Here is a 25,545-nt window from a genome sequence, read left to right on the forward strand (position 1 = left end):
TTCAGTCATGTCTGCCTCTTTGCAGCCCCATGGACTGTAGCCCACCAGGCTCCTCTGTCCATGGGGGGAAACACAAATATGGCAGAGAATTTTCTGACTGCTTTGAGTTGCCTTTCCTGTTGAATTGAATTTTTTCTTGGCTCTGGGACCATTATTTTGCCCATCTTAGATAGCATTTTTTTTAAGCCTACTTAATGTAAACCAGCTATTTTCTACTCCAAAAAGCATCCAGAATGTTACTTTCTTAATTTTGTAAATTGTTTTAATTTTATACCCGTCTTATTCAAAGGAAGAATATAAAATAGCTTACATAACCAAATCGGATCATTCCAGGAGGCAACACAGTATCATGCTTGTAACGAAACAGACTTCCAACTGTGTGGGCTGAAATCCCAGCCCCAACACTGTAGTCCACTGTGGAACTGGGGCGACTTTCCTAATACTTGGTGCCTTCAGTCCCTTCATCTGTAACCTGGAGATAATCAGATATTACTTTTAAAGTACTTTAGCACAGAGACAAGCACATAGTAATGCTAATTTTATTTATTTATCTTACTATGATCTCAGGAATGCAAAAATGGTTCAATATAAAGCACTGAGGACAGAACCCTTCAATCGGTGGGAGGCAAGGGATTGCCTGGAAATGAACTAGAAGAAAAGCATAGAAAGAAACCCAAGATCACAGAAACAAACATTCACCAGAATAATTAGATAAATGTAGAATTATGAGTATATGCGAATGTTTTAATTATCAATTGTAGTGTTAAATATAGGACATTTACCTTCTCAGTTCAGTTCAGTTGCGCAGTCATATCCTGCTCTTTGTGACCCCATGTACTGCAGCACACCAGGCCTCCCTGTTCATCACCAACTCCCGGAGTTTACTCAAACTTGTGTCCATTGAGTTGGTGATGCCATTCAGCCATCTCATCCTCTATCATCCCCTTCCCCTCCCACCTTCAGTCTTTCCTAGCATCAGGGTCTTTTCAAATGAGTCATTTCTTCGAATCAGGTGGCCAGAGTATTGGAGTTTCAGCTTCAGCATCAGTCCTTCCAATGAATATTCAGGACTGATTTCCTTTAGGATGGACTGGTTGGATCTCTTTGCTGTCCAAATCATAGTAAAAGATTTAATTTTTTTTTCAAATAGTGATAAAAGTAGCAGTATAAATAGGACATCAGTATCACCATGATCGTAACAATAGCAAAAATAAAAAGTGTTTAGTCTTTAAATAAAAGGCATGGTGTTGATTACATTAAAAGTAGATCTAACAAGCTGCGTTCTAAAATGTTGGTTTTTAAAAACACTCAGAAGATATCAAAATATATAGCTTGAAGGTGTTTATCTTAGAAACATAGAATATCCAAAAACAGAAGGAGGGGGTGATTTTTAAAGTGGGGAATAATTAGGTAAATTATAGTAAATGTGTTACTTTTCAGTTGTTAAAAGTGATCATCCTAGAGTACTAGCTGCTCTGTTAGGTCCTGTACTACTCCTAGGTGTAGAATCAAATAAATATGGTCCTTGGCCTCCTGGAGTTTACAGTCTGAATGGGAGGTCATAGAGACATTCAAACATGGTACCTCTACCTGTGTTACTCAGTCCAGATATGGCGTGATGATAAAGAAAGCCATAGGGGCTTGAAAAGGATCACGGGAAGGGAGGGGAGACCCTGGAGTGGAGGAGGCTAATCTGAGTCTTCAGAGATGAGTGTGAATTAGCCAAGTGAAGAAAAAGCAGTAGGACAGTGTCAGCCTGACTCAGCCAGGTGCTCAGTAAATGGTATTGTCATTGATGAAGCCCAGTGATGTGCAGCCAGAGGTGGGGGAGACCAAGAGCTGCTTAGAAGACAGATTGGCATCAGTGGTGACTCCTAGATGTGTGGGGAGGAGGTGGGTGGGCGCAGAATGATGCTACCGTCTCCAATAGGAATAGAGGTAGAAGACGATGCTTTTATGACAGAAGACGAGGACTTCATTTTGAGGTATGCTGAGGTATTGAGGTGCCTTTGGAACATCAGATGAAAAGGAGAATAATTCGGCTCCATTGATGGTCTGGGTTACACTGTGGGACTCAGTTGTGGGAGACTGTGGGGAAAGAAGAAAGGAGTGAGGAAGACTGAGAAGGTCAGTGGACTGGGAAGACAGCTGAGAGAGCATGGTCTCTCTCAGTAACGGAGGGAACGCTCGCGTAGCCTGTCAAAACCACCTTAAGAAAGAACTGAAAGTATTCGTGGGGTCTGGCTCACGAGGTGGGATATTCCTACTGCTAAATTGATGGGTATCATTTTGGATCCAGAGTTTTTAAAAGAAATTCAAAATCTGAAAGATGTCAAAGTGAGGAGTGGTTCCAGTGTTCCCTCGCTTTTCTTAGGCTCTGATTTCTTCACGAGCCTCTCAATTATTTTGCAGAAGTTGGCATCTGACCCTCGGTGTAAAGGGATGCCCCTTTCCAGCTTCCTGCTGAAGCCCATGCAGAGGATCACCCGCTACCCACTCCTCATCAGAAGCGTGAGTGTCCAGTGGGGAGAAGCAGGGTCCTTCAAGGCTGATGGTCAGGGAGCCTCCAAGCACACCAGCCGCCTGCCACATGGTCTGACTCCATGTCTGATGCACCAGGCACCAAGTGTGTGTGTGTGTGTGCCCACAGACACACACACATGTTGTCTGCAGGGATAAATCTTGGACACGGGCAAGTAAAAGACATATCCAGGGTCATTTGGGCAGCTTGTCCTTCCTTGCCAGGAAGACTCTGGCCTCTCAAGGTCATGCGTGTATGTTGTCTAGACAGAACAACACCCTCTAGGTGCCCAGCTGTGGAGCCCATCTTGAGCCCAGACAGAGTCCCCTGTTAGTCCCACAACCTTGGGGTCCAGTCTTCCCCCTGAGATCTGCAGTCATCTACCAACTAAATGCCTAACCTGGACATCCCAGGAGTCTCCAGCTCAGTGTCCTAGACACGTCCCCTCGCTGAGGCCCCCACCTCAGCTTGCTGACCACACAGTCCCACTAAAATTCCACTCACCTTTTTGACACCATGTGGGCCCCTTGAGCCAATAAACCATCTAAGGAGAAGGCAGACCTTCAAAGGATTATTCCACAAGTAATCGTTGAGGTAATTTCAGTCATCTTACAAAGAAACACAGTAGAAATACCATAAGACTGTTGCTTTTATTGATTATGTCTTGACCACCAGTCTATAAGCCATGTTAGACCCTGTCAGAACTAATTAGCCACATCAAAACTAATACAGAACTAATGTCACAGTTCTGATACCAGACGGACCCATTAATACACATTAATCCACAGTTAATCCCTTACCTGAAATATTTGGGGCCAGATGTTTTTCAGAATACAGAATATAATTCAAATGCTGTGCATTACATAATACCCCAGCAAAGCCTGGGCAGCACTGATAACTAACATGTTAAGAGTCTGAAGTGAAGTTAACGAATAATCACTAGACATAGACTTAATTAGTACATCTCTTCAGTTTAAGTCAGGTTTTGCCACCAAATGAGTAATGAAAAAAGCATTCGGCTTTCAGAGTTTTTCACATTTTGGGGCTGTGAATGAGGGACCGTGAACCCAGAAAGCCAGACAACAGTGGGGGCCTGCCCATTTCCAAGCAACCACACAAAGATGCATTCTCTATCCTTTTACCTTCAGAACAGGAGTGTAGAGTCAGTTTCCTACATGCTGAGTGCATGTTCCTACATGCTGACATCATGGTTTTATTGTTTTATTCTGTGGCAGGGGATTCACTGCTTTCAGCAGATTTTTCAGAAAGATCAGTGACCCCAGAAATATAATGAATGGTTGCAGCAAATTAACACACTTATCAAAGGTGCGGCCAGTTTATACTGGAGGGTTCACCTGGATTACTGGGAGGAAGTAGGGAGGCACCCTTTCACCTGGATCACTGGGAGGAAGTAGGGAGGCACCCTTACACCGCCACCCCCCACCCCCAGCCTCAGCCAGAGAGCCAACAGAGACCCACAGTGCAGGGCGCTTGGTCCAGGAGGCGCTTGGTCCAGGAGGCGCTTGGCCCGCCCTCTTGTCCCTGAGTCCCCTATCTCCCCAAGAACTCATGGGCCCCTGAGCCTCTCAAGGGCGAACGACTGTCTTGCTCACTGCTGTATTCCCAGCTCCCAGCACCCGGGCTGGTGGGGCAGGTGGAAGCCATAAGACATCCCACATCAAACAGCCCCTCTCTTCCAGATTCTGGAGAACACCCCAGAGAATCATGTAGACCACTCCTCTCTGAAGCTGGCCCTTGAGCGGGCAGAGGAGCTCTGCTCTCAAGTGAATGAAGGAGTTCGGGAGAAGGAAAATTCAGACCGACTGGAGTGGATCCAGACGCACGTGCAGTGCGATGGGCTTGCGGAGGTGAGGGCTGCGGGCCTGAGCTGGGTGCCTCCCGGCAAGCTGTGGGTGGGGATCCAGGTTCATGCCTTCTCCTAGTGTAGACAGTCTACGCCTCAGCTCGGCTCATACAGACTCAGCATCCTGCCCCCTTCTTGGGTTGTCATTGTCCTTTCTCATAGAGAGATTTATGTTTTGCATTCTTTGAATTCAGCTGGGTCAGTGTTCTATGGGTTTCTAAGTAATCTTTTTCACTGTGCCAGTCTGAACTCTGAAGAGAAATAAACGTAAGGAGCTTCTGTGTGAAAGTAAATGATTACAGCTACATTCCCACTGGAGAGGTCTGCCACCCCTCCCTCAGGCCTAGGACCTTGCCAGGGGTGCTGGGACTTGCAAAGTGACACCTTCTTCTCTCTTTAAGCAACTTGTTTTCAACTCCCTCACCAACTGCCTGGGGCCCCGGAAGCTCCTGCACAGCGGAAAGCTGTACAAGACCAAGAGCAACAAGGAGCTGCACGGGTTCCTCTTCAACGACTTCCTGCTTCTCACCTACATGGTCAAGCAGTTCGCGGTCTCCTCGGCCTCCGAGAAGCTTTTCAGCGCAAAGTCCAATGCTCAGTTCAAGATGTATAAGACGGTAAGTGTCCTGGCAGTAGCATCAGGCACATAATGAGGTGTTTCCTCTCCCTTCAGGGCCTACTTCCTTCCTGGCCTGGGCCCTTGCCATCCTCAGGGGACTCTTCACCTGCCTCCAGATGGCTCACGCCTCCATTGTCAGTCACTTCCCAGGGAGGAAGCCTAGAATGGCTGGGCCTTCACTGCCCTCTGACAGCCTCCGTAGATCCCAGCTGTGGATTCCAGCTCCTTCCCCGACAAACACAACAGGCAGTCCCGCCTCCGTCCGCATTCAGCATCAGGTCTCTCTGTGAAACCAAGGCTGACGCAAAGGGCTGAATGTCAGGGCCTGTGGAAAGACCCTGTCACGTGAGCGGTCACGGACACTCGGTGCTCCTGTCCCCACTTCAGTAACAGCTGATATACCCCGGATATTTACTTTTCTGAAACAGGAAGCAGTTTCTTTTCTCCTGAGTAAAAGACTCTGGAAGCTAGAGCCCTCTCCACTGCTCAGCAAGACTCTTCGGGACAGACAAGGCTCTGGACATAGGTGGGTGGAGGGTTCCGACCCATTTCACAGCCTGTGTTTTGGCCCTTATTCTTTCAGCCCATTTTCCTGAATGAAGCCTTGGTGAAACTGCCCACAGACCCTTCCAGCGACGAGCCTGTCTTCCACATCTCTCACATTGACCGGGTCTACACCCTCCGAACAGACAACATTAACGAGAGGTCAGTCTCGACTACATGTGTGACCTGCCTTGAGGCCCAGGAGAAAGCCTGACCTCTCCCTCCGCCATAACCCACCTCCAGTCTGTGCTCCCACCCTACTCATCCCCGCCTCTGCCAATCGCACCGGCAGGCCTGGCTTTAGACGGCCTGGTGACCATGAACACCCTGCTTCTGGTCTGTCCTGGGTCTTCTGAAGGGGGAGACCAACACCTCACTTCCTGCCGCGACCCCTCAGGGGCAGCCTGTGCTCCCTCGCCTGCTGAGGCCCCCTGTCCCATCCCTGCACTGGCTGGGACGCCTGCCCTCGCCCACTGCCCTCTGCTGGGAGCCTCCTCCCTCCCTGCCCGGCCAGCCACGCCTGCTGTCCTCTGGTGCAGCTCCCCCTCTGCGTGACCAGAGCCCGTCGTTTACTGTGCTCAGCTGTCACTGCATCTTCCATCTCTGTGCGCCCAGCACCGACAAGTGCCTGGTGCCACCAAGAACTGTCTAGAAATTCTCAGCTTGATCCTCAATAAGCAAACGAGCCCTTCAGTTGCATTCACGCTAGGTCTAGGATTAGGAAGCTCTCAAAGCCAAGTGCGGAGCTCTGGGGCTCCCAGTGACCCTGAAGGAGGTGTGTGATGGCTGCACTCTGCTTCTCCTCCAGGACGGCCTGGGTCCAGAAGATCAAGGCCGCGTCCGAGCAGTACATCGACACCGAGAAGAAGCAGCGGGAGAAGGCCTATCAAGGTAGTCGGTGGTGCCCTGGAGGGCTGTAGTTCGCCACACCAGGGTGCCCTGGGGACTGGGTGGGGTCCCAACTTCAGAGTCCAGGCTGCGGAGAGGGGCTAAACAGGGACAGCCTGAAAGACCAGACTTGCTGCCCACTGCGTCCTCCACAGCCATTTCAAAACTCCAGGGGGCCTCCTGAGCCCCTCCACTGCCTACTGCACAGATGGGGGTTGTCCAGCACAAGCCCCGGCATGCCCCTGTGGCATACAGAGTCTCTGCCCCTCCTGCCTGCATACTTACTCTTCACTTCTGTTTCCAGGCAGAAGGGTCTGACCTTCACATAACCGGCCCCACCTCCTGTTGGTCCCTTTTACTCCATCAGACTTCACCTCTGTGAAGATTCCCATTAGCTCCTCTGCACCCTGCTCCTCCTCCCTGGCCCATCCTGTACCCCGGCCCCCCCTGGGGACCCACCCACCCTCCCTGTCCCAACACCCGGTCGTGGACCTTGAGTCTCCCCCGCTCCCTCACTTGCTGTCCCCTCACCCTGTGCAGACAACTTGCTCATGTGACACCAGTGACCACCCCCAACAACAGGAAATTGAGGACCCTCCCTCCCCAGGCCCCCATGACACCCCTGAGGCTCTCCCAGCACCCAGTCTTCTTTCCTGCTCTCCCTCCTAGCCCTGCTTCCTCCCACTGTGCCCCGTGAGTCTGCCCTGGCTCTGGGCCTCCCCAGCTCATGTCACCATGTTTCTGTGGTGGTTTCAGCGGTTGCAGCTGGCCTGCTGTCTCTCCAGCCCATGCTCTCCGGACACGCCTGCCGCACCCCTCCCATGGGATGAATTCACCCCCACCCCCCACCACCCCCCCGCCAGAAGTAGCTCCTCCAGAGACTCTCAGGGCACAGCTCTTGTCCTCGGCCATGTGCTGGAAATGTGCCCCCTGACACCCCCTTCCCCCAGGCCTCTCTAGTCAGCTGCCAAGTCCCACATGTTCTCTCTATGGTCCTGTCTATGGTTCTCTGTCTGATCCTGTCCTCTCATGGTGGCAGAGCCCTGGTAAGACCCCCAGTCTCCCACCAGGCTGTGGCACAAGGCCCTCCCCTGACCAGTCCTCCCACTTGTGTTCCTGGCTGCTGGAGTTGCAGCTCTTTATGTTTTTTCATTCAGGTTTCCCTTATTTTGTTACATACTCCTGAAAGGTATGTGTAAATTGGCTTTTGCTAACTGAATCCTATTTTAATGGTACTTTAAAGTCTTGCTATTGAAAAATCAATGATTGAAGCTTTTCAGAAAGCATATAATGATCTCTTAATTGGTCAAAGATAAATCAAAGTTTTTCTTTATTAGTTTTGCTTCACAGCAATATCTGTATGTACATTTATGCACTCTCCATGTGTTCAATTCTTAGACATTTATTGATTACTTACTCTGTGCCAGGCCCTGTGCTAGGCTTAACCAGGCCTGCAAATGAATACAGCCCAGCCCCCCCTTCAAGGAGACTGAATGCAAGGGCCTCCTGGGCCGAGGGCACACACGGGGGATGAGCTGCTTCTCACAGAGAAAGTTCTACTTGCCCTGAGTTTTGAAAAGTCAGGAGCTCACCAAGCAGCTTTCTTGTTAAGTTTTTAAACCCCTACAAGCAAACCCAGCTTAACTATCTTTACATTTACCAAGAAAATCTGAGTTCACTAACTCATTTCTCCCCATATTAAAAGTGTTTTTGAGTACCTCCTTAAATAGAATAAGGTCTTAAGTAAAAGTTATAAGTTAAAGTGTTTATATGTAATTGGAATTATGGTGAATGGCTAAGAAAGTAGACTTTGGTGCCTGACATTTTAAGTTTTGACCCTGCCATTTAGAGACTCTGACATAAACATGTTACAGTCATTTCTAAGACGCCATTTCCTCATATATGACAATGGCAGTTATAAAGAGCTATCCTGTAAACACTGCAGTTTAAATAATATAACTTATTTACATGCCCAACACAAAGTAAGTATCCAATAAATGGTAGCTGCTTCTGAGTGCTGAATGAATATAATATGATGTTATGAATATCACTACTTGCCAGGCAGTTGAGGGGTTTACACAAGGATGAATTTTAAAAACCTGCACTCCACCATTGCCCCTGGAAGAGGGGATGGGCTGACCCAGAATTGCAAATCGGGCAGCCTATGATACACGGTGAGACTGGACCTGTGTGTTTAAGAGTGCATAGGCTGCCCACAGGCAGAGATGGCTGCCAGGTGCCCCAGCAGGCGACCCAGCCCGGGCGGAGGCACAGAGCAGCCCCATGCTGGTCTGCCAGTTGCTGCTTAGGTGGCAGGCATGGCTGGGGAGTGCTAGGGCTGGTTACAAAGATAGACTGTATTTACAGCTTAGCGCCATAGCTACACTGTCCGTGTTCTCAGAGAAGAAATTAACGTCACTCATCTTCCTCTTTTGTAGCTCGCTCTCAGAAGTCTTCAGGCATCGGGCGTCTGATGGTGCATGTCATTGAAGCTACAGAACTGAAAGCCTGTAAACCAAATGGTAAATGCTTTCATTCAACAGACGTGGTAACAACCCTGCTCTTTGCTTATGACTCTTCTGTACACTGAATAATGGGACACTTCTTAAAAGTCGGTATTTCCAGTGCCACTAAAATGGTTATTGGGCCAAAATTATTCTTCCTCTGTTTTCCCAGAGGGTACTGATGCCTCCTTCCTCGGTGCTTCTGAGTGGAGAAAGCAGGAAGCAGGCTGCAATGACACCTGCTCGTGGGGAGTGGCCCTGCTCAAGCCCTCACAGTTGGTTCCTCCCCAGGTTTAGGATGCTCTCAGCATTGGGAACGGAGCCCACAGGCCATGGTCTATAGAGAAACACCATATCCGCTCTGCTCCAGGAAGGCCCCTCCATCACATGCCACGTTTTGTTTTTTTCATTCAGGAAAGAGCAATCCGTACTGTGAAATCAGCATGGGCTCCCAGAGCTACACCACCAGAACCCTCCAGGACACACTAAATCCCAAATGGAATTTTAACTGCCAGTTCTTCATTAAGGACCTCTATCAGGACGTGCTATGTCTTACCATGTTCGACAGAGATCAGTTTTCACCAGACGGTAAAGTATAACTCAGGGAGGGGTATGAAGGTCCCCCCACACACTAGGATCCGGGGTCTGGAATGCCTAAGGGCAGTGATACAGCCCATGGCCCTCAAGAGCTCTCAGTGGCCACAGGTGGGGCCCCTTCTCGGGGGCAAGGGGTGGGCGGCCTCAGGTATGTGTCAAGTCTCCCACCCCGTCACCCCTGCTTACCTGATGGAAACGCTGTGCTCGTAGCACCTGCTGAATGGGTGAGACACTCCCTGACCAGCGAGGCTTGGGGTCCCCACAGGCAGCTTCCTTCACCCAGACCCCTTGTTCTGCACGTATCCATCCACTCAGTCTCCAACAGCCATTAACCAAAAGGAGTTATTTGTTTTGGATGCGAACATTTTATGAATCCTGCTTCAGACACTCCCTCCAGGATAGTTTTTTTAACAGTTTTTTAAAGAAGACTTTTGACACTCGTGTCTGTTCACCAGATTTCCTGGGTCGCACTGAAGTTCCAGTGGCAAAAATTCGAACAGAACAGGAAAGCAAAGGCCCTACAACCCGCCGACTCCTGCTGCATGAGGTCCCCACCGGGGAGGTCTGGGTCCGCTTTGACCTGCAGCTTTTTGAGCAGAAAACTCTCCTATAGGGGCCTCAGGGATCTGCCCACTGGGCCGGGGCCGGAGAAGACAACCGGTGCTGCCCCTGAGCGGGAGGAGCGTCACGCGGCTTCATCCATCACAAGGCCATGCGCGCTGGGGCCTCTGTTTTATTGCACACTAAATCGCTCTCAATCTATGCAAACACGATCTTTCCTAGAAATAAACCAAACCCCATAGCACAGTGCCTTGTATTAGTGTTAACATGTTCGGCTGGGTTTGGATGCCAAGGTTTCCATTTTCAGGGCGATACAAAGTATTATGTGGAAATGAGGCATCAGACCACCAGACGTTACCACTTGGTTGAATGTGTCCACTGTGGGTGGTTTGGGTGACGCTGTAACCATTCCACACCGTGTGGCCCCTGCTGGGTCACAGCCACTCAGGAGGAGAAGGACTGGAAAGAAACGCTGCAGCCTCAGCTTGGGAACAGCCTGCTATGGAAACTGCCCACTACTGCACTGACTGGAACAGAAACTTGAGCATTTTATTCCTGACTAGATGTTACCATTCTATGCTGAGACAATATAGTTTGAAATCTAAGGGAGAAAGCTTGATCTACTTTAAATACTGTGAACTCTTAATGATGCGGAAAATATTTTTCAACCTTAACTTTCTGAAGTATAAATTATTTATGTAAATCCCTTGTTTTGCGTTGTCATAGGACATGCATCTTTAAGCTTTATCATTGCCAATATGTACAGAAAGAGAATAAAAATATAAGTTTATGAATGTAGCTTCAAAGCCTGACTGATTTACTGTCTATGTGAAAGGCCTTTTTAAAAGGTAATTTCAGGGACTGCTTGTAACGAAACCAAATTTCCTTTCTGCAACTGTGAGACACACCCAGGACAGAATGTGCAGAGGGAGCGGGCAGGAGCCCCAGAGCCTCATCTTGGCTGCCACTGACTTGCTATGTGACTCTAGTCAACATACCTACTGTTTCTAGGGTTTGGTTTCTTTGACGGCTGAGTCTCTGGGAGCTACACGGTCCCCTTTTAATCTCCTCTGCTTGCCTTGCTCAGTAGAAACCTCGGGGAACTCAGCCGTGAAGGGAACGCACAAGTATTAAGGATTATCAGCAGGCCCCTCGGCCTGTCCAGCTCCAAAGCACCATTCTCTCCCCCTGCTCCCCGTCCTGTTGGAGCCACATCCACAGCCATTTACATGGCTTCTGGATTCTGAAGCGTAAAATCTGTCCTGAACATTGATAATAAAGAAGGCCTTATACATTAAATCCCTGGGTTACTGACTACAGCCGGGAAAAGAGCTGCCTTTTGGAAGGAGTCATGCAGGGCTGCAGGAGCCCTGCCTGATTTCTCAGGGAGCAGGTCTTCTCTGGAAGCTGGAAGAAAGAAAGGATTCAGATGTGCCTCCATCACAGCCTCTGTTTTCTGCCTAAACATAATCACGGGCAAAGAAAAACTGGACAACATAATTCAGAACATTCAAGTGAAAAAAACCCCATCATTCCAGTATTGACCCTGGGCACTGACTGGCTAAAAGAAATATGCCCCAGTGTCAAAGGAAGAGACACTCAGTACCTGAACCCAGACAACTTAGTATGTTGCTTACTTCAGGGAAAGCTGGGCTGGTCAGGCTCAGCCACACTGAGCAGAGCAAACTGCTGATCTTTACAGGGTTCTGGGAGTCGAGCCGTGTTGGATCAGAAGGCAGGTGTGGGTTGATATCCAGCCAACTTTCAAATCTTAAGGCTGCCACTGATGGGTCAGGCAGGTGTAAAAGCTGTGACCACAGCTACAGGATAATTCTATAGCTGGGACTATGGGACTTTATCATTGCGATGAACTGCAGCTGGTGCCATGTTCTTGTCAGATTTAGGACACAGGAGCCTGCAGGAGGTGAGTCAGACGACTATGACATTACAGAAGAACAGTTAATGCCAGTACTTCCAGCAACTCCATTCGCCCCTGTTGACCAAGAAACACAGCTCTGCTCCTTAAGAAGTCACGTTCTCTCCTGATAAAAAGGAGCCTGATTTTCTGAAAGGCGAGGAAGGGAGGGCGCACCCTGAGATTACCCACACTTCCGGGGGGGCTGGGCACACCCTGGAGGAGTGCCCAGCGAGCCCCTCCTGTGCTTTTCGGGTACGGCACCCTGCAGACAGCGGGACAGCCGCGCCTTCTGAAAGGGGGCCCAGGTTCTGAGCAGCCTGACTGACATCACACAGTCTGAGTGGCTGCGAGGAGAGTTTGTGCCCTGGGGAATGAGTGTGTGCCTTGGCACCTGAGGGACTAGACCTGGGCTAGAGAACACTGCCGCCTTCAAACTGCAGCTGACCTTGAGCGAGTTACTGAACCTCTGAACTTCACGTAACCGGTACTACCTTGCTGGGAAAACTTTTAAATGCATGCAAAGTACACAGTTCCTGATTCACAACCAGAGCTTGATAAACTGTAACTGTTATTAGTTGGATATTCCTTGCAATATTCCACTTCTGGAGAGAAAAAATGTTGACAACATTTTAACTGCTGTACAGATACTGGAAACCATTTATTACAAATGGCCCGGGTGCGGCTCCGCCTCACCTGTCTCCCAGCTGCAGGGCGGCCAGGTGCTGCCCCAGGACCTCTGCGGTCATCACTCTTCTGTCCACGGGCTGTGACCTGCGCCTCTGCTGGCCTTCTCCTGCCGCCCAGGAGCGGGGTCTGTGCTGTCCGGTTCCTGAAGCCTGTGGGAGAAGAGAAGAGTTGGGTGAGGGATGGGGAAGGACAGGAAGGAACTTCCCGGCCCATCCCAGCTGACATCTTCCAGGCAGCTTCGGGGGGGATAGGCTGAGCTCTCAGCTGTGCCCTGGGGCTGCGAGCTCTGGGCAGGAAATCTGCACACGGAACTCCCCTGCCTGTCTGTGCTTTTTATGTATCTTATCTATCATTTTGCCCAGATTTTTAAAGTATAAATTTCATTTCAAAAGATTCCCACCTACTGTGACTAAACTATGGAGAAAAAAAATCTGGTCTAGTTTGGATGTAATAAGTAGTAAGGTAGGAAAATGGGAGAGCAAAAACTCAGGAAAAAAGAGCTGAGGAAGCCTTAGCGGGCGGATCCCCTCTGAGCAGGTGATCTCTCCCCTTATGAAGGGCACAACCTGTCCCCCGACAATGGGGTCCAGGGCCCCACAACCTGCCTCTTTTCTGAGTGTCTTCACCCAAGGCTGTCCTGTGGAAGGAAGCCTGTCTCTGCAACAGAACTGAGCTCGAGGAGACCCCACCACTTCCTCTGCCGCCTCTTTTTCAGCCCCTTCTTTGGCCACCACCTGCTCTGCCCTTGGAGTCTGAGATGGAGGGGTCTGTCAGTGCTCTCTGGCGGGTGTTACACAGCTGTACCATCCCCGCCCTACACCACCCCCGCAATCTCTGCTCACCAGGCCCTTCTTCTCATGCCTTTTACTCTCCTGGCTGATCTTCGAGGAATAAAACCGCCTTTCAAAAACAGTTTGATTTATGTCACTAGTCATTTTCACCTTATAAGGTGGAATTTCTCTTCTGCACAGACAAGCTTTTCAGGACTATAAAGAATAGTAGAAGAAAATGATTTCAACTCAGTATAAATAGAATTGTACCATTCAATAATTGCCTGAAAATTTAGTGAACTCAGCACTCACTTCATGAAAATGAGAGACTGAGAAAACATCACTTGGTGGCTGTTGATCAGTCTGCCCCCCACCCACACCCCCGCCGGCTCCATCCTTAGGCGGTGAGTCATGTGACCTTCTACGGCTGTAGCTGAGGCCTGCGACCCAGAGCCTCAGTCCCTAGAGTTGTAATTGGGACAGAGGACCTTCAAGCAGCCTCAGAGGGCTCAAACCAGAAAGGCAGAACCAGGGCATCCATTTTCCAGGACATGCACAAAAAAGCAGAGAAAGAGAAATGAAGCAGGTTCACAAAGAGAAGCTATGATAGATGCCCCACATCCATCATCCATCAAGTCCCAGAGAGGCAAGGAGTGACCTTGTGGTACCTTAAGCAGCCTGGCTATCTTTCTGACTGCCGTGGTCTGACTGTGTCCCCTCACAATTCATATGTTGAAACCCCACCCGCAAAGTGATGGTATTAGGAGGTGGGGCCTTTGGGAGGTGATTAGGTCATGAGGGCAGAGCCCTCCTGAATGGGATTAATGACCTTGTGAAACAGGCCTGAGAGTTCCGTCACCCTTTCCACCAGTGAGAAGACTCAGTGTCTGAATCAGGAAGCCAGTCCTCACCAGACTCAATCTGCCAACACCTTGATCTTGAACTTCCCTGCCTCCACCGAGAGAAATATATTTCTGTCATTTATAAGCCACCCAGTCTCAGCTCCTGTTATCGCAGCCTGAACAGATAGAGACACTGACTGTGGCTTCCAGGAGAGATGGGTGCTTTCTAACATACCCAGGCCCCCTTCCCTTTTTTTTCAAGTTGAGAAGGACTCCACTTTTTGTGCTCAAACTGTCTAACAAAGCTACCTCACTCTTAAGTCCTTTTATTACTTTATTGAACAGCAATTTGAGGCACCAGCAGGTGCATCCTCTCGGAAGATTTCCCAGGGCTGTCTCCATCCCTGCCTGGGAAGCCAAGGTCTCTCTAGGGAAATCACCTTTGCCTCCACTCCTCCATTCATTTATTCATCCCACAAGTACTGACTCCTCATCTGCTATCTTCCAGCTAAGTGCTGGGAACACCAAGATACATTAGCAACCCCTGCCCTCAGGGAGCTTGCTGCAGAGAGAAGAGGCAGGAAGGGGAGCAGAGGAACAGCCAAGCGATAATCCCCCAAGTGCTGACTTGATCCACATATTTCTGTGCTTTGTCATATTCCTTTTCTTTAGAGAGAGGGGATTTTTTTTAGACAAAGCCAGAAAAGGTAGCACGGCCCAGAGAGCACCTTATGTGCTAGTTGGGCTGCACGTTATTGGAATGGTTATGGGAATCTACTAAAGGGTTTTCAGTTCAGGAGGTTGATCACTTTGAAGAGATTCCTCTGGCTGTGAGGTGGAGGGTCCATCAGAAGAGACAGACTCAAAGGCAGAATATCAACTAAAGAAATATGACTGTCTATAAAGGCTGAGGAGCCAGAGAGGGGAGATGAGGAAATAAAGCAATATAAAGGCTTTGCCTTGCTAGGGGATGAGGAGTTATATAATTATTGATGTTTAAATAAAAATATTTGTTAAAATTTGTAAAACAAACAAACAAACATGAAACCAGAAATAGAACACAAAACTTTCAAATCACAGGAAAGCAGAAACAAAGTAGTGTTCATTCCAGCAAAACTCAGGATGGGGGATAAAAAGGAAACACCAAGAGAACATGACAAACATGACAGGGATGCTCTTTTCTTTCTTTTGCTGTAGAAAGTTTGCAAAGGCCAATGCTCCTACTGCAACAACGTAAGAGAAAATAAAAAAAATTCAGCCCCTCCAAGCCCCACAAAATTCCTGTTTTACAGTCACTGGCCAGCAGTGGAGCAGTTCTTCCGGAGGAAGCAGTCCTTCAGAGGGAGCTGTCGGTCTCGGGCCGCCTTCTCCCCTTGGGGCTTTGGTCAGCATCAGGTAGCAGGGACTGAGTCCTCTGTCCTCCCAGCATATCTTTGGCAGATTTTCCCTCCCAGGCCTGGTGCTGTCCTGGAAAGTGGGTAGTTAACCTTGTTCTGAACCCCCTCCCTGGGGATGGGGGAAAGTCAAACCAGGGTACTGGAACTAGGTTCCCCCATCGGGGGTGGAGCTCCTCCAGGCCCTGAGGATCTCCACAGCCTTCCTCAAAACTTCTCTGAAAAGGAACAAAGTAAGATGCTTGAACTATAAAAATAAAACAATTGAAAAAAAAAAAAACTCAGTGGATGGATTTAACAACAGATGGTTAGATACAACTGAAGAGATAAAGAGTAAAAATACCTAGAATTAAATTTGGAGCAACTTGGAAATGACACAAGAAAGGGTAAGAGACAGGGAAGTTACAGTGAGAAAATCTAAAATACGGTTAACTGGAATTCAGAAAGAAAACAGTATATGGCAGAGGTAACAATCAAAGAGAAAATGAATGAAAACCTCCCTGAACTGACTGAAGACATCACTTTACAGATACAAAAAGACCCATAAATGCCAAGTAGATTAAAAAAAAAAAAAAATCCATACCTAGGGACATCATAGAAAACTACTGAAAATCAAAGACAACAAGAAAATGTTAAAAGCATCCAGATAAAAAGATAACTGTCTCCAGAAGAACAGCAGCAGGATGGGCAATTTTAAGAGCAAAAGACAGGGATATATGTTGAAAGAAAATATCTGCCAACCTAACATTCTTAATCCTGTGAGAACAGCCTTCAAAAATGAAAGTAAAGTCTTGAAAAGGCTACATGCTGTGTGACTCCAGCTGTATGACATACCCAGGCCCAACTCCGGCCACAGCAAAGAGACCTTTACCTGCATTTGCTGTGTGTTTTGCTTCCCACAGGCCTCGCAGAGGCTTTGGGCCTCTCCTTTGAAACCATGCTGTGGAGACTGAACGTGAACTGGGGCAGTCTGGCATACTGCCTGGCCTTCTCTAGCTCTTTAAATTCTTTTAAGGTACATCATTTTCCTACAGGAAGATAAAAATCTAAATCAACACCCTTAAGGTCAGCTCCAGTTACCCTTGGGGTAGGAGATCACTAGAGAATTGAAGTCTCTAAAGGTGAAGCCCCGTGATCACAAAGTACCTGTCGTGTACTGAAAAATAGCTCTCTGCTCTTCATCTATCTCTTGCTGTCTTCTAAACAGAGGATCACAGAATGGTGGGACCGCAACCTGCGAGAAAATGACTCTCTGAGGACCCAAGTACAATTTGTTTTAAATCTGTCCGAAGCATTCGAGTGTGGCCTTACTATACGCTAAAGCAGCTGAGAACAAGGACCCAGGGGTAATGTCATACAGAGCAAGGGAAGCATAAATGCCACCCGCCTCACCCAAGAATATTTCACTGAGCCTTAAGTGGCTGAATGGAGCAAGGGCCACCCAAAGAGAAGACACATACTCCTGTTAAGAGTTCTACAGTATCAATGCATCAGTCAACAAGTATCTGCTGATGCAACTTGCAGGGGTAGCTGCCTCCCAGCGGGGTCCTGTATTCAGGAATCTCTCAGTCTAGAACAGACAAGTCAAGGATGACAACTACCTTGTCGTGAGAGGCATCAGCTTAGCTGCTTTAGGAGCACAAAAAGAAAGAAAGTGAAGTCAGTCATGTCCGACTCTTTGTGACCCCATGGACTATAGCCTATGAGGCTCTTCCGTCCATGGGATTTTCCAGGCAAGAAGAGTACAGGATTGGGTTGCCATTTCCTTCTCCAGGGTATCTTCCCAACCCAGGGATTGAACCCAGGTCTCCCACATTGCAGGCAGACGCTTTACCATCTGAATTACCAAGGAAGCCCTGGGAGCACAAGGCAGAGCTCTAAGCCAGCTTAGGAGGAAGGGCACTCCTTGAGGGCTGACCACTGGTCTCTAAAGGCCTGTGAGAACCGCAGGGCAGGAGAACAGTACATGCTGAGGTCCAGGGCCAGCTACAGAGGCTGTGGAGGAAGGTGGTTTTCTCCCTCCCTCCGCATCCTGAGTATAGGCTTTAGACAGAAGAACTATTCCCCCTTTTTACTTCCCCACACACTTGATCTTGACCCAATGCTATTTGCAAGGACAACAGCCACTGAATGAGGAAACAGCATAATGACTCCCCAACAGAATACTCAGTGAGTCCCCCAGAGGCAAAAAGACCTTCCTATCTTCACAACCATGACCTGCCTTAGTTTTCGGGGAGAAGCAAAAATAAACCACTTTCCTCTTCAGAGATCAGATGGCCACTTCTGCTATGCAAGAGTAAAACACGTGAAACCTACATCTCAAAGTGGTAATACCTATACTGTCAGTGTAAAACGTGAAGATGCATTACAAGCTCAACTACTGGCTCCTGGACAGCCTTTCCTGCATCCATGAAGGAGCTCTCCCTGCGCTGGTTCCGTGACGCTCCTGTCACATTCACTGTCCACTTACCTTCCCCGACCTCCTGGGCTTCCGGTTGCTGAATGTGAGTGGATAGAGGAATGAATGAACAAATGAATTATCACACACACATATGTGCCTTTTCCACAATGTTCATTCCCAAGTGGTCAAAATTACTTTGGGTTCTTAATCTAAAACTCAGGGGAAATGCTTTTGTGGACTTTTTTTTAAGTGAATGCAGAATAACTGTAAGACTTCTAAAACAACCAGGTTTTCCCCAACCCCAGAGCTTCTAAGAATAAATAGATAATAATAGGTAATGTACTTACCTTTCCATAATTTGGGTCCTTTTTTGTCATATAAAAAGGATTGTATACTTCAGGATCATAAAAGTCTCCAAATATAATTTCCTTTAAACAAAAAAGTACACTTAAGAGCAAAGCACTACATACAAGTGTGTTTTTGCAAGATTCAAAAAAGCCAAATACTTTATTCCATTTTTTATATAAAATCATAGATTCAAAGGGTTCAGAGAAACCTTAGAAGTAATCTGGACTGCACTGAGAGTCCACTACCTTCTGGAAGAAGTAATCATCCAGCTTTAGTCTCAAGTCACTCACTAGCCTTATTTGAGGAACTTCTGCTTCATGAGGGCTTCCCTGGTAGCTCAGCTGGTAAAGAATCCACCTGCAATGCAGGAGATCCTGGTTCGATTTCAGGAAGATCCCCTGGAGAAGGGACAGACTACCCATTCCAGTACTCTTGGGCTTCCCTGGTGGTTTAGATGGTCAAGAATCCACCTGCAATGCAGGAGACCCTGGGTTTGATCTCTGGGTTGGAAAGATCCCTTGGAGAGGGCATGGCAGCCCACTCCAGTATTCATGCCTGGAGAATCCCCATGGACAGAAGGGCCTGGTGGGCTACAGTCCATGGGGTCGCGAAGAGTCAAACACAACTGAGCAACTAAGCACAGCACAGCTCTGCTCCATTAGGCAGATACTCTCTTGGTCATTCTAACCACTAGGAAGCTTGTCCTTAGAACAGAGCTGAAGTCTGCCTTTTCACTGCCAGTTCTCCCCATGAAGCAACACAAAATACATCTACTCTTCATCCACGTCAGCCTTTTACAATACATACTTAAAAGATTTCATTTCCCCTCATGTCATCTCTTCCCTAGGCTAAACTTGCTATATATTTTTTTCCACTTTTCCTCCTGTCAAGTGTTGTCAAGCTTGTACCCTTTTCTAAGGGTTCTGTAACTGGTGACTGTCCGTGGGTGGACAGGCTGGACCCAATGTTTCCCACTCAGACACTGCCTCTCAATACTGCCTAAAAGCTTGGATGATTTCTTGGAAGCCAGCTCACATGGCTGACTCACATTGAATTTACTCTCATTTTAAATCACTTGATTTCAACACATGGTTTTTCTAAGGCATGGCTTTCTCATTGTATGCTTGTGCAATCACATTTTTGCACATACTTGTAAGACTTTGCACTTTGTTTCAAAGTGACCTGGATTTACCCTTGAGCTCTGCCTCTTAGGGTGCTTGCTGCTGCTGCTGCTAAGTCGCTTCAGTCTTGTCCGACTCTGTGCGACCCCATAGATGGCAGCCCACCAGGCTCCCCTGTCCCTGGGATTCTCCAGGCAAGAACACTGGAGTGGGTTGCCATTTCCTTCTCCAATGCATGAAAGTGAAAAGTGAAAGGGAAGTTGCTCAGTTGTGTCCGACTCTTAGTGACCCCATGGACTGCAGCCTACCAGGCTCCCCCGTCCATGGGATTTTCCAGGCAAGAGTACTGGAGTGGGGTGCCATTGCCTTCTCCATTAGGGTGCTTAGGAAGATGTATTTAGTGTACACATCCAGAAATTTTGCTCATTAAATATACTTACATCTCTAATATTCCAGTCACATTACTCTAGATCTCTGCTGAATATGTGGAAATTTAGGTGGGCCTCAATTTCAAAAGAGAGTCCTGATTTCAAAGTTAAAAAGAGAAAAATCTTCCATAGAAGAAGCCAAAATTTGTTCTCATTTAATAAAACTGAGAAACAGAGGATAGAAACTGGTGGTCCCTTCACCTAATGGTTGCTAACTCAATAGCTGTGGAGAAGTCCCCTCTCCTTCACCCACAATGTACTGAAGAGACTGGAAAGCCACACATACCTGCCCAGCTCTGCTTTTAACTAGGACTTCTGATGTGACCTGGTTTATGGACAATGACCCCTAAGGGGAAATCTGCTAGGAGCTTCTGAAGATTTTTTGCTTCCTGATCAAAGGATGAGATGTAAGAAATGGGCCCCCAGACATCATTTCTCACCCTTTCTTCCTGCCTAATACCCAGAGCTATAAGAAACCAAATGTGCTTACAAATATAAGGATGATGGGCATAGACTGAAAATACTCAGGATATCAGAACAGGAAAAAAACAAAACAAAACTGGGTTATTAATGACATTGTTAGACTTCCAGAACGCACCATGAGACCACCAACCCCTCTGTTTCTTATTGAGTAACCAATAAATGTTCTTACGGTTTAAGCCCCTGTTACATTATTAACAATCACCAAAAAGCATGCCTGATAAATCTAGTTCCAAATAAACATTTCTGTTCCCTCTGCCTTAAACTTTGGATTTAAAAATGCAGAGGGCTGTTTTACAGTTCCATGAATTCATCTTAGATACAAAAACAAATTTTAGAATCTGCATAATCAATGAAAATATCAGACCAAATTTTCAAATAATATTTCACTAAAAAAAAACTCTCAGTACCGTTTTATTTGTGTGCTTTAAAAAATATTCAAAATTCTCTTGTTTTGTTTTCTCCAACGCTTTATATGAAATTACTTTTTCCATAATTCTCTGCTGAAGAGGCTTTGCGACATTTTCAGTCCATTTTTTATGCAACAGCTCTTTTCTTCTTTCCTTAAAGGCATCCAGATGCTGAAAATACGCATCCAATCTCTAATGAAGTGATACAAACAAGGAAAGAAAACAAGTTACTAAGAGGTTTTACATTTATTTTAATCTGAATAAATTGGGGGGGGACACTTGTTCCCACTCCTAAACTCTCAGCATATTCAGGCTGCAAAGTCATAGAATAAGATAATCAAAGAACAGAATAAAGTTCAGAAAGAGAACCTGAGAGCATAGAACACGCAGAACCCACAGACAGTTCTACACCACAACAGTGCCTCCAGACCAAACCACTTCCTAACTCAGGAAACTGTGCTTTTCAGGATTCAAAGCATTCCCTGGTCACCATTCCTCATCTCCAGCCTTTATCATCAGTAAAGTCTGTGATAAAAGTGGTAGAGGAATAAGAGCACCGGACTTGATTCAACACCTCTCTTTCTCTCTGAGGGTAAACCCACCTTCGTCTTTTGAGCCTCATATGAGAATATATATGTGAACTTCCTTTATAAACTATGTCACAGTACAAACGTTCAGGTATTGTATACCTCTCATTGAGATGAAAACCTCCTTAAATTTATTAATTCCATAGTGATGATCAGTACTGATTGGTCATTACCCTTAAATACTAATTCATTTCTTGTGGCTTTATAGCTCCCCACTGTGATGTGGGAACATAAGAGAGTGAGGTAAGTTCTAGGAAAAAATTTCTATTCAGTACCAGGGGAGTAGTTAGAACAATCTCTCAGATCCCTTAAGGATAAATCTGGGAAACCTGACCTCTTAGTGATCCTGCAAGGAGAGAGCACCAGCTCAGATCTATGTAGTATCAATGGGTGATTCAAGGGAGGCTCGTTCTCCCAGAAAAAATGACTCTCTCTGACATGGTAACATCCTCTTGGCCACACTGCTCTATATCACTCTTGCTTATCTAGAACGCACTTAGAATCCACTCTGTAGCCAACTCTTACCTTTGCAATACAATTTTCTCTAAATAATATTGCATATACAGCTTCATCAATGTCTTCTCTGGCTAATGCCTAAAATTATAGAATTAAATATTAAGATGTAGATCCTGAATAAACAAGCCTGTGACAAAACTCAATGTATTTTACCAATAATTTAAGTGTGACTCTAACATCTGTACCTCAAAACATATTTTGTAACTTTTTATTATGGAAATTTTCAAACACAATTCTCTATGAACCCATTACCCAGGTCCAAGAATGATCAATTCAGTCAATCTTATTTCATCTAAATCCCTACTCACTCCCCTGCCCGATAATAGATTATTTTGAAACAAATCTCTTACATCACACCATGATTTTTAAAGTACCAGGAAAGTGTATTAAAAAGCAGAGATACCACTTTGCTGACAAAGGTCTGTATAGTCAAAGCTATGGTTTTTCCAGTAGTCGTGTATGGATGTGAGAGTTGGACCATACAGAAGGCTGAGTGCCAAAGAATTGATGCTTTTGAATTGTGGTGCTGGAGAAGACTCTTGAGATTCCCTTGGACTGCAAGGAGATCAAACCAGTGAATCCTAAAGGAAATCAACCCAGGATATTCATTGGAAGGATTGATGCTGAAGCTGAAGCTCCAATACTGTGGCCACCTGATGCGAAGAGCCGACTCACTGGAAAAGACCTTGATGCTGGGAAAAACTGAGAACAGGAGAAGAGGGAGACATAAGTTGAGATAGTTGGATGGCATCACCAACTCAAAGGACATGAGTTTGGGCAAACTCCGGAAGACAGTGAAGGACAGGGGAAGCCTGGTGTGCTGCAGTCCATGGGGTCACAAAGAGTAAGACACAACTTAGTGACTGAACAACAATAAAATGAAGCCTCTTTACAGGCAGTCTGTGGGTATGTTTTAAAAGCCCTTGAAGTTCCCTGACTTCTGCTAGGTCTCTTTATAAGTTAAAACCTCCTTATAAGTCAAAACTGCAGACGTTTGACTTAGTTTGACTGGACCAGAGCCAGTTAGTTGGGAACTCCTGGCTGAGAACCAAGATGGTTTTACATTTAGGGACTAGCTGTTTCCATTATGAGTTTGGGTAAAGCTGATGCACTCAAATCCTTACTCTAGGGCTTTTCATTTGGATCACTATGAACTGATCTTCCAGTCTTTACTCTTACAGAAGTAAGTAGGAACAAATGGAAAAGCAATAAAAATTAAGTATCTGCAAGAGAAGTGCTATTACCTAAAAGAATTATCTACTGAAAAGTGATACAGATTCTTAAAACTATGTTATTCAATCTCTGGCTTTTCTTTCAGTTCTGTCACAGTGAATGCATCAGAATGAACTAAATCCCACACTCAAATACCAACTCTGTGAATAACAGAAATCTTGAAAGGGACAGTTGTATTTTTACTTTATATATAACAGCTTTGCATGAAATCTAAAATTATATTCAGATAGCTACTAGGGTCCTCTCCAAAATAAAACTCTCCTGATAATATGAACAGACTCTTGCTTTAAAATAAAGCCTTCTTAAACTTATTTTAACATGATAATTGAAAAATCATGTAAAACAATTAAATGTTTTCCCCTAATACAATACAAATTTAGAATAATCAATTTATCTGAAGTAGAAACATACACTAACAATCATCTTGGGAAATCAATTTTTTAGCCATCCTATTAACACTATTAGCAAATGTTATACATACTATTGGTTATATGCAGATTTTCAAACTAACTTTTTTTTTTTTTAAAGGAAATCGTTTTTAACAGCTCCCTCTTGGTGATTTTGTAAGAAAATATAAGGAGGATGTTAATGATTTCTAGCAGCACTTTTGAAATCTGTATTTTTCTGTGCATGTACACGCATGCATGCACGCACGTACACAATCTCACCACTCTTACTGCCACCACAGTAAAAGGGGAAAAACAGAGGAAATATCCAAGAACTTCTCTATAAGATAATGAAACTTTATGAGAAAATCATTGCTTTACCAGATCCTGAAGTATCATGAAGTAACTGCAAGCGCAGGCCGGGCCTCCCCTGCTCTCCTGCAGGGCAGCTCCAGGACCCCTGTGCTTACCCACTGCTGCCCTGTGGCCATGCTCACGCTCCTGACCACGGGAAACAGGACGACCACCCTGGGCCAAATGTGACCCCCGCCCCCTGCCTTTCCCACTGGATGAATTTCTTAAGCACCAAGTCTGTGCCAGGCACTGTTCTAGTTCTGGGTAAAACAGCTGTGATTAAGACACAATAGATTTTAATTTCAAGGGATTTATGCCCCATCACCAAAAGACGGGCCCCTAAATGCCATATAATTTTACCTCCATCAACGTGACTGACTCGGGTTCTGGCCACTTTTCTAATTATTCAGGCCCAAAATGTTTACCACAGTTGGACACTTTTGTGGCAGCCATATATAATACAATCCCTGAGGGGAGAAAGAGTAAATTGAGGAGATAGGCGAGTCCAGTTGAAAAAGTGTAGGTCTTTGAGCTCAGAGAGCGGTTAAACTCTTCATAGTCTCGGTTAAGTAAAACAAAAAAATCCTCCAGCGCCCCTAAACCTGTTTCGCAAAGTGGGTGACTAGTTAGGCTCCCTGACCTGCGGCCTTGCGGACCCAGCCAGGCAACGCCTCAGGGTCCGCCTGGGCCACACCGCGGAGGGGCTGCTGGCGTGGTCGCAGGCCTGGCTGCTCCCTGCCCCCCACCTCGAGCGTAGGGCCATCAGGAAACGGCACAGGGCACTGATCGTTCTGGGAGGGGGAAAGGGAGCACCTTCTAAAAACAAGCTAAAGCACTCTGTTTAGACTCCACCCCTCTTCCTTCAATCCGCCTACGCCGCTTATCCACCCGGAAGTCAGCAAAGAGGGGGGCTCGGGCCCCCCACCTCCTCAGCCTCGCGCCGCCCCAGCCCCTCCGCTCCAGCCGGCCTTCAACCGTCCAATCCTTTCAACCGTCCACCCTAGGTTTTTTTTTGTTTTTTTTTTTAATAAAAAAATGGAGGTCATGTAAAGTTTACTAAAGAGAATGTACCATTTACCTGTATGATCTAGGGCTACAAGTAGAAGCGTGAGAATAGATTTTCAGCGCCCCTTTTGCCCAAGGAAGGAGAAGGCAATGGCACCCCACTCCAGTACTCTTGCCTGGAAAATCCCATGGACGGAGGAGCCTGGTAGGCTGCAGTCCTTGGGGTCGCTAAGAGTCGGACACGACTGAGCGACTTCACTTTCTCTTTTCACTTTCATGCATTGGAGAAGGAAATGGCAACCCACTCCAGTGTTCTAGCCTGGAGAATCCCAGGGATGGGGAAGCCTGGTGGGCTGCCGTCTATGGGGTCACACAGAGTCGGACACAACTGAAGTGACTTAGCATAGCATAGCATTTGCCCAAGGAAAACCTGTCTTCTGCGCTCCAGATCCCCCCTACTGAGCTCCTGGGTGAGTGAGTGAAGTCGCTCAGTCAGTCGTGTGGGACTCTTTGCAACCCCATGGATTGTAGCCCCCCAGGCTCCTCCGTCCATGGGATTCTCCAGGCA

General features: G+C 46.8%; 2 protein-coding genes across 9 annotated transcripts in view; one reads left to right on the plus strand and one right to left on the minus strand.

Moving 5' to 3' along the window:
• Positions 1-10,895, plus strand: part of ITSN2 (intersectin 2) — a 128,011-nt gene extending 117,116 nt beyond the window's left edge. For all 8 annotated transcript variants that reach the window (XM_044926188.2, XM_044926187.2, XM_044926191.2 and 5 more), the window contains exons 32-39: positions 2,413-2,511; positions 4,222-4,389; positions 4,787-5,002; positions 5,588-5,709; positions 6,356-6,438; positions 8,874-8,957; positions 9,354-9,527; positions 9,992-10,895. In XM_044926188.2, coding sequence (XP_044782123.1) covers positions 2,413-2,511; positions 4,222-4,389; positions 4,787-5,002; positions 5,588-5,709; positions 6,356-6,438; positions 8,874-8,957; positions 9,354-9,527; positions 9,992-10,149 — 1,104 coding nt within the window. In that variant the 3' untranslated portion in view covers positions 10,150-10,895. The remainder of the gene's footprint in view (positions 1-2,412; positions 2,512-4,221; positions 4,390-4,786; positions 5,003-5,587; positions 5,710-6,355; positions 6,439-8,873; positions 8,958-9,353; positions 9,528-9,991) is intronic.
• Positions 9,334-25,205, minus strand: FAM228A (family with sequence similarity 228 member A). The gene is given in 9 exon segments (XM_025261477.3): positions 9,334-12,851; positions 13,545-13,657; positions 13,660-13,688; positions 16,580-16,736; positions 16,855-16,942; positions 18,457-18,537; positions 20,897-21,088; positions 22,009-22,077; positions 24,333-25,205. Coding segments are annotated over 9 exon segments (969 nt in total). The 5' UTR covers positions 24,426-25,205; the 3' UTR covers positions 9,334-12,704.
• Positions 25,206-25,545: the final 340 nt, after the last annotated feature.

Source organism: Bubalus bubalis, chromosome 12 (assembly GCF_019923935.1).
Source record: "Bubalus bubalis isolate 160015118507 breed Murrah chromosome 12, NDDB_SH_1, whole genome shotgun sequence".
NCBI classification, from domain to species: Eukaryota; Metazoa; Chordata; class Mammalia; order Artiodactyla; family Bovidae; genus Bubalus; species Bubalus bubalis.